Here is a 9,657-nt window from a genome sequence, read left to right on the forward strand (position 1 = left end):
TTTCTTAATAAAAAAAAAAAAGAAAAGAACGTTTCTAGTTTTTATGTTATTGGCACTTCTCTCTAGTTTCTTTTTGCCAGGTTGGGAGAGGAGAAATGTGAAACAGGGTGTTCTCGTTAGCACCCTGTCAACCCCTGTCTTCNTTATGGTTTACTGCTGTAAAGAGGCACCATGACCACAGCAACTCTTATAAAGGAAGACATTTAATTGGGGCTGGCTTAAGTTTCAGAGGTTTAGCCCGTTAGAGTCATGGCAGGGAGCATGGCAGCATGCAGGCAGACATGGGGCTGGAGAAGGACTCGGAGTTCTACATCTTGGTACTCATGCAGCAAGGAGAAGACTGTATGTGTTTCACACAGGCCATAGCCTGAGCATGTAGGACCTCAAAGCCCCGCCTCCACAGTGACACACTTCCTCCAACAAGGCCACACCTCCTAATAGTGCCACTTAAACACTTGAGTCTGTGGGGGCCGTTTCTATTCAAAATACAACCCCTCACCTATCCCTGTCACTGGGTTTACTTAGAATTAGATGCATATGTAACATTTTGTGTTTAAAATTCTATTAAGTGTAGTGAATTTTGTTGGAAGGTTGGTAGGTGGAGCACGTCCACCTTGTTTGCATGTTAGTTTAAAGAGTGGACACAAAGTTCCACCCTTATCTAAGAAGCTATTTGTAATTGAAATTGCTAAAAAAGGGGAAAAAATCACTTTTCTCCAATGGAGTGTTACTGGGTATATAAACCACACTCCAGGGCAGTCCCTATGCCCAGGAATAGTTGGTCAACACAAAACAGATTTCATGATTTTTTTTTTTTTAGTTTTGACTTTTTAAAATATGTGCCTTTTGTTTTTGTATATTTCTGGCTCATTGAGATATATATATAATTTTTTTTGATCTGTGTGTCTGTTTTGATTTTTGTCTTTTGTCATGCTATTTTTTTTTTTTTTGAGGGAAAACATGAACTTGGGTTGGTAGGGAGGTAGGGGAGGATCTTAGAATTAGGAGAGGAGAGAGAATATGATCAAAATACATTATCTAAATTTTATTTCATTTTAAAAACTTTTTGTGTATATTATCAAATTAAAAAATTCAGGACACTACACAGTAGGGGAGAGGTTGGGCCTTTACCTCAGACCTTCTAGAGATGAAAGTGTAACATTGGTAAAGGCACTCCTCAGAGTTTTAAAATCTGGGGATACAATTATAAAACTCCATTCAGTGCATAATCCCAAAATAAGTGGAGCTCTTGGAAGAAATCAGTTATTGCCACAGTTACTGTACTTTCAGGCTTCACATCATGCCAAGACTTTACAGCCTGCTGTCCTTCACATAACCCAAGGATGGATACTCAGACATCCAGAGCCTCAGAGGACCAGAAGGCTGACATTCCTGCCATAGTAGCTCTGCAGTCACTCACCATGAGGTCCATTTGCTGCCTATTGGGTTTGCAGTGCTCCCGTGTAGAGCTCCCCGAGTGCCAGAAAAGACCCCAGGTAGTGAAATGGCTCCTGTTGTTATGATGAACACTTTCTGCTCTTGCAGAGGACCAGGATTGGGTTCCCAGCACCCACATATTGATTCACAACCATCTGTATCTCCAGTTCTAAGGGATCCAACACCTTCTGACCCCCATTGGCACCAGGCATGCATGCAGTGCACAGACACACACGTGGGCAAAATGCTCATACACATATAATGTAAGAATGAAAAGAATCTCTGAGTTTCTGACCGTGTAGATAAAAGCATTTATTCATAGGGAATATGTAAACAGCTCATACTGGAAAGGCAGAACTACAGTCTTATGCCCAGAATTACCTCGTAGTAAACAAGATCTTTTAGGGATTTGAAATTTCCGCATAATTGTTCATACAACAGTTGTAGCCTAAGGCCCTTCTCTTGACAACTGAATACATGTATCACAAGACTAAACTACATTCCATCTTCCGTCTTTGTAGATTAACTCGTTCATCTTAGACATGCCTATCTGTACAAACAAGCTTGACTTTCCAGGGATTTAACACATGGAAAGTATCCACATAATAGATTATGGTGGGAGCTGCTGGTTTTCTTTTTTTAAACTAAAGGTTGAATGTAGTACTATGTATAATAGCTAAGATATATAGAATCTGTTTAGGCATTGGTTGGTAGTTGGGTGGATAATGGCACTTACTACACATACGTGCACATACACATGTACACACATGTGTGTGCATGTACACACACAATGCAGTGTTATTCAGCCATAACAATGAGTGAAATCCTGGTTTTAACAGAATGGATGTGAATGGACACATAAGCATCACATAGTCTCATATATGAGGGCCAGAAATGTCAACCTGAGCAGGCTGGGGGTGGTGGGGGGGGAGTAGCTTAGTTGGTAGGATGCTTAACGACTATGCATGAAGCCCTGGTTTTGAGTCCCAGTACCACATAAGACTGGGCATAGTGCTCCATGCCTATAATCCCAGCCCATGGGAGGCAGGAGGATTTGAATTTCAAACTCATTTTTGGTTGCATAGTGATTTTGAGGCCAGCATGGGATTCTTCAGACTTTTTTTTTTTTTTTTTAAAGTCAACCAGTAAGTAGAATAATGATAAAGAAGAGGCTGGGGGTGAAAGTGTGAATGTTGTGTGCATGGATGGATCAGTCATGTGGAACCTTATTAATATGTACAATTAATATATGTCAGCATAAAAAATGAGAGGACAGAGAAAAGCTGTATGCTATTGAAATGTATTGACAGGAAAATTGTGTAGTCAGCTGGGGGTGGGGATGGTGGTGGTGCTCATCTGGTTACTATAACAAGAGACCTGGGAGTCTGAGGCTAGATTGTGTGTGCTACACTGAGACTCTGGCACAAAGGCAAGCAAAACCGACAACAAAAGGAAGAGAAAAATGATCACGAACAGATTAATGTATGATACCAGTCAACACTGGGATGCTGGATGAAAATGTAGGTAAAGTAAATAAAAATCAAGACAGTCTTTTCTTCCTATCTACAAAGATCAGCAGCATAAGCAGGTGTTTTAGGCACACCATGGTAAATATCAGAAGGAACAGCTAAAATTCTTGCAAAGTAGGGAGAGATGGGAACTACTGGGCACTGGAGAAACCGCCCCTTTGTATTTCATTTTTAATTAGTTCCTTTAAAATTGGCTGCATACAGTACTTTATATTATCATGGTCCAGGCAAACATTAATTTGAAAAAAAAGAAAAGAAAAGAAAAAAGAGAGTGTGCCTGACACTTTTGTCATGTAAGATACCTAGATTCATGTTTAAAATCTTTTGATATTGCTGTCAAAGCATGCATTGATCCTGGAGTTCCACCCATCATCCCACTAGGATATTGTTTTATTCTATGTGAGCTACAAAGTCTAATGTAAAAAGCTGAAGACGATGGGGCCAGGTACATACTGCACACCTGCACACTCCTAATCCCAGCAGGAGATGGCAAGACCCTGTGTGGAAAACAGAAGGAATTCAGGAGCCTAAGAAAACTCCTTGGAGGCAGAGGCACACTGATCTCTGAGTTTCAGGCCAGTTTGGTCTACAGAATGAGTTTCAGGACAGCCAGGGCTACTGTCTTGAAAAAACAGTAAACCAACCAATCAACCAACCAACCAACCAACCAACCAACCAACACAAGAAGCCAAACCAACAAACAAAAAAGAAATGGGACATAGATGGCTCTATGAACAAGCAGAATACACAGAGAAGAGAGAGCTCCAAGCTACAACTTCCAAAACACTCCAGGAGTAGGAAAGTGTTTATGTGTATCTGTGCTCACTTGGGGGTAATCATGAACACTGGAATTATCTCAGGTTGCTAGTAGGTGGCATTTGGCACCGTGTTCTGTCAAAGTCTAACTCATCACTCCTTGCTTTCATAGACCTTTTCTTACTGTGTCTCTTTCCCCACTTAAAAATCACTTGTTACCACCACAAAACTGTACAATAAATGAATATCTTCCATTCAGGACAATAAGAGTAGCCTTCCATGCAAACTAGAAGTTTAGATGATGCTAAGGGAAAAAAAAGAATACTGAAAACAGATGAAAAAGTTATTCATTGCACATGGTGTAATCAGGGATGGGAACAGAGTAAGCCAAATGAGGTAAAACTTAACACTGATGGAAACAAGAAGGCCTGTTAAAACACTGGTCCCATGGGCCAGAGATTCTGAGTTAACACATCTGGGATGGGGCTTGAAATTTTGCATCTTTAATGTTTTCAAATGATGCTGATGTCAATAAGAGACCTTTCTCTGAGAGTCGCCAGATTGTCTAAAGTGTCCTGCTCACATGTCATGCATCACCAGTGTTCACCTGAGAACTTCTGCTTAGGTCCTCAGGGCCACATCTTCACACATCTGTACTCATATTGTTTCTTTTTGAAGAGGCTTTGTCTTGAGTACAGCTGGTAGAGTGCGTGAGCTCTTCGCTGAAGGCTGCTTCCAGAATGCCCTTTATGGACTGTCTTGCTTTCTTCCTAAAGTCTTTCCCCAAGAGGGCATACAGGAAAGGGTTGAAGCAACTATTGGCAGATGCTAAAGCAATGGACATGTGGTCCCAGGACATCACAGCTTCCCCCAAGGAACTTTCTGGATCAGTAATTAATAGCAAGACTCCGACAAGATGGTATGGAGTCCAGCAGATAAAAAAGACAGTGATCACAGCTATGGCCACCCGAAAGGTTTTGTTCCGAGACTTGGTGAAGTTGGTTTTTCGCATTCTGAAGACGATGAGGCTGTAACAAATTACCATGATGAAAAACGGCACCAGGAAGCCCACCACCAGCCTTGTGATGGTTATTGTCATCAGCGGTGTCGGCACATGATTGTTATACGTGAATTGGTCAACATAATCCCCCTGGAAATCATAGGGGTATAAATGACCACTAGAAGCAGTAGGGAAAAGTTCTGTGTGAGCAGAGAGAAAAGCGTCAGCGTTCAGTGTATTGGATTTATGATCTTCAACAGGAAACCCGCTGGGTACGGCGGCTGTGAGCACATTAGGAGGCTTTCCACCATAATGGGGTTGTTGGTTTGCTGAATCTAGAGAGAATGAGTCTTCAGGAGCTGTTAGGAATGGTTGTGACTGGAGGGCAGTGGTAACTGTCCAAAGGTGATCCCTTGCCTGTACAGAGGAAGGAGCTGACCTGTCATTCATATGTCCAGTTAGCTGAGCAGTGGAGTTATCAGTAGAATTGCTTTCTGGTAGACTTAGTTTGTACATGTAGTCCCAATAATCATATGACCCGGAGGAATCAAAATTATATCTACATATACTGCGATTGTCCATAATGAACAGATCACGGTATACAAATACGGGTACACACATCACAAAGGCTACCACCCAGACACATCCACAGATGGCGAAGGCTGTTCTCACGNTTCGATGATTCTGGCACCAGATTGGCTTATGTACTATCAGACATCGGTCCAGGCTAATGGCAGTAAGCAGGAAGACACTGGCAAACATGTTGAGAATAATGATGGATGGAATAAGTTTGCACAGGAACAAGCCATAGGGCCAGTGTCCTCGGAGAATCAGGTGAGCCAAGGAGAAGGGCAAGGAGAGGCAGCAGAGGAAATCGGCCAGGGTGAGATGGAGGAACCAGACTGTGTTCACGGTCGTCTTCATCTTTATGCCAGCTACCCATAGCACCAGCCCATTGCCTAGCAGTCCCAATAAACAAGTGAGACCAAGAATGACCATGGAGGCAATGTCTTGGGGTTGAAACATAGGCCGTGAGTGTAGGTCAGTTGAATTGGTGTCAGCAGTGAAAGACTCCATGGCTCAGTCTGTGAAATGATGAAGAAGATGTTAAAGCTCATGGTGAATTTATAAAAATATGTAGTTTTAGGAGTCTTATGTGATGGTGCACCCTCTCAAAGCCAGAGGCCCCCTCACAGAAACTTGTTAGCACTCTTTCCTCAGAATAGACACATTTTCTGATAGACAGTTTCAGGTCTATACTATTGATTTAAATAGGTATCTAAAAGGTAACTTTATTTGGAAGTCCACATCAGCTTAAATTCCACCTCCCACACTTTATTTTACACCTCCCTACTTCTGTTGTTTGAGGTTTTTTTTTCAGTACGCACACTGGGCAGCTCTCTGCTACTGAGATTCAGGCTTACCCAGTGGCTTTCGGCATAGGCTCTCCATGTTGTCTAAGCTGGCTGACTTCCAACTGACTATATTGTAGAAGAGGCTGACTGGAAGCTATGATTCTCCTGCCTCCGTCTTCTGAGTGCTGGCCTGACAGGCATTGCTACCAAGCATTGCCGTGCTACGTCTGCTCAGTGTCTGCTGCCCAAACTGAATAGATGCCTCAGTGTGAGAAAATATACAAAAACTTGTGGGCAGACTCTCCCTAATCTGGCATCATTGGAGGACTTTACAAAACTTTAGCACACCAACAATAGCATATAAAAGCTGACAACTGCATATTTTCATTAATTAGTTAACTAAGTGTGCGTGCACATGTGTGTATGGAGATCAGAGGGTGACTTTTGGGACTTAGTTTTAGCATGCANTTATTAGCTGGCCCTCAAGGATTCCTTCATTCATCTTTTGCATGTATATATACATTTTAAAAACAAAATTTAGTGGGTTTCAATTATATCATGCATATTTAAAAATTGATGGTGATAAAATACAAATGTAGCATAAAGTCAACCTTTTTAATTGACCATTTCCAGTGCACAGTTCAGCAGTACTTGCCCTAGTCACTTTGAATGCAACTGACTTCCAAAATGTTCTCATCTAATAAAAAAAATATATGCATGCATATGCACACACATATGTATATTTGTTTTGTTTTTCAGGACAGGGTTTCTCTGTGTAGCCTTGGCTGTCCTAGAACTTGCTCTGTAAACTAGGCTGACCCTAAACTCATAGAGATCTGCCTGCCTCTGCCTCCCGTGGGCTAGGATTAAAGGTGTGCACCACCACTGCCCATCTGAAATTGATATTTTAGCGTGTGTGTGTGTGTGTGTGAAGCATATTTTGTTTATCAAGTGATCTAGCTATAGACATTGGATTGCTTTTACCTTTAGGGCATTTAAATAGTATATTCTCTGCTTTCTATTGCTGTGATAAAGACTGACCAAAAAGCAACTTGGACAGGAAAGGGTTTATTTCCTACATATTCCAGGTCAGAGCCAAGGCAGGGGGGGACCCGAAGGCAGAAACTGAAGCAGAGGCCACAGAGGAATGCTATTCACTGAGTAGCATCTCATGCCTACCCACACTGCGTTCTTCAATATCCCAGGACCTGCCCAGAGAGAACACTGGGCTGGACCCTCCCAAGTCAATGTTAATCAAGAAAATGACCCACAGCCTTGTCAACAAGCCCATCTGATGGAGGCACTTTCTCAATCAAGGTTCCTCTTTCCAGAAACTCTGGCTAGTAGCAAGTTTACAAGAAAGNCACCAAGGGTGGCAGTTGTGGACCTAGCCCATAGTACTCTCTAAACTTGCTGTTTCAACTCAAGTCCCCACTTTTAACTTTTAACTTAAGGAAGATTCAATGTAAGGAATACCAAGTTTTCATCCAATTTTTTTTTTTCCAACTTTGGGCGCTTATTGTTCTGACCAGTCATTCTTTTTGGTTTGTTTGTTTGAGACAGGGTTTCTCGGTGTAGCCCTGACTTTCCTGAAATTCGCTCTGTAGACCAGGCTGGCCTCAAACTTGGGGATTCACTTGCCTCTGCCACCTGGGAGAGGGGCTTAAAGGTGTGTGTCACCAAGCCCATCTTGAACAATCATTCTTAATTCTCTTCTTCATGGTTTGGGGTTATTTTGTCTTCTGCTCTTATTCTTCTGCTAAAATTGCATCTAGAACTCAAAGCCAGANGGACTTATTTATCTTCTACAATGAAGTTCTCAGCAGTCTGTCCTCCTGGCCGGTGATATCCTTCCCTAGTTCTGAGCACTCGGACAAATGTATCCTTTCTTCCCACATCTCATCCCTTCAGATCAATGCAGCTTTATATTCCTAAGCAAGGCGAATGGTTTCCATTTAGAAATATGCCCCTAGAATGGCTTCTTCCATGCTCTGCACTAAAATTCTACCCATTAAAATACTTACTCCTCAAGGTTAACCTCAACGTACTTTATCTAAAACAGTCTCTTACAANCCTCGAAGAAACTGATTCTTTGGTCTCTCACTTGTACGTGTGTTTGCTGACTCATGTACATGAATGTAGAAGTGCGTGGTTGAATCTTTTCTTATATGTTCTATGAGGAGGCACATTTGATCTTAGGTTGTAATTTTTATAGTGGCCCTAAACTGTGTGATGGTAAAGACAAGACCTGTTTATAAATGCCTATTCCACATGACTTAGCATATGGATCAATGGTCACTTTTTTTCTTTTGGTTTTTTTTTTTTTTCTGAGATGAAATTAGATTATATAGACCAGGCTGGCCTCAAACTGGAGCTCTTCTGCCTCAGTTTACCAAATGTTGGGATTACAACGCATGTACCCCCACGGCCAGGGGGATGCTTACCTTTCGGGTTTAATTTTTTTCATTTTCAATTACATTAAAAATATTAGTCTTTAGCCATTTTATTTTTTTCCCATANGGCTTCTTAATTCCTATGCTGTCTCTTCTAAATTTCTCTCTTGATTTTAAATTCCTAAATATTACTGGATGTAGTAACAGTTTATATTTTTAAAAATGATTAATTTTCATTTTATGTGTGTTGGTGTTTTGCTTGCATGCGTGTCTGTGGGATGGTGTCAGATTTCCTGGAACTGGAGTTACAGACAGNTGTGAGCTGCCATGTAGGTGCTGGGACTTGAACCCTGATAGAGCAGGGTTCTGGAAGAGCAGGCACTGCTCCCAACCACTGATCATCTCTTCAGCCTCCTCCATCTTTATTTAGTTGATTTGATTTGAGTTTTGGTTTGCTTGTTTTTAAATGGAAGCTGGGACATTTGGAAGCGATTCTGCTGAACTTGACAAAAGTCTGTGACGAGTCTTATGTGGTAAGCAGAAGTTAAGATAACGAGCCAACAGAATAAGAAGAAAAGGAGAAACGATACCCACTCTCGTCTCTCTGTCNTTTTCAAGTCCTACCATTCATTCCCTTATGTGAATGGCAAGAACTCGGATCTAGTGTCCCATTCCAACCTCAATGCATACCATCCTAAGATGCTGAGAGCAAAGCCCACCCAGAGACTGCTAGGAACAGAGCAACCCACAGACATCCCTCGCTGTGTAGCTTTTGATGCTGAGATGCTAGAGATGACACGGCTTTCACGTGACCACAGCCGGGGAGAGTCCCGGCTACTCACCTAATAACTCCTAGGTTACTGTTCTTTTTTACTACNGGGATCACATAACTGAGAAACTGTGGTCTTGATAATAAAGTGGACATAGCAACTTAAAATAACAGAAGTTGAAAGGAAAACATTCCTATATAAGAGCAACTGAGTTCCATGCTGTGAGGAACAGTTTAAATATCACAAATGATCTTCCTTGAAAGGTCAGACCCTAAAAGTCATCCAGGACAAGACCACATTACATTTCCCCAAGTTCTGAGCAACCCCCCCCCCAAAACCAAACCAAACCAAAGCCTTCTATGTTTAAGTTTTTTATAAAGATTTCAGGATTGAGTTGGCCAGAGTAATTAAAAAAAA

At 41.7% G+C, this 9,657-nt stretch overlaps 1 protein-coding gene across 1 annotated transcript in view; it reads right to left on the reverse strand.

Moving 5' to 3' along the window:
- Positions 1-4,203: 4,203 nt before the first annotated feature.
- The window catches only part of C3ar1 (complement C3a receptor 1), a 6,333-nt gene continuing 879 nt past the window's right edge, over positions 4,204-9,657 (reverse strand). The window contains exon 2 of the mRNA XM_021165848.1: positions 4,204-5,807. Within this exon, the coding sequence (XP_021021507.1) occupies positions 4,366-5,799 (1,434 nt within the window). The 5' untranslated portion in view covers positions 5,800-5,807 and the 3' untranslated portion in view covers positions 4,204-4,365. The remainder of the gene's footprint in view (positions 5,808-9,657) is intronic.

This window comes from Mus caroli, chromosome 6 (genome assembly GCF_900094665.2).
Source record: "Mus caroli chromosome 6, CAROLI_EIJ_v1.1, whole genome shotgun sequence".
Classification (NCBI taxonomy): Eukaryota; Metazoa; Chordata; class Mammalia; order Rodentia; family Muridae; genus Mus; species Mus caroli.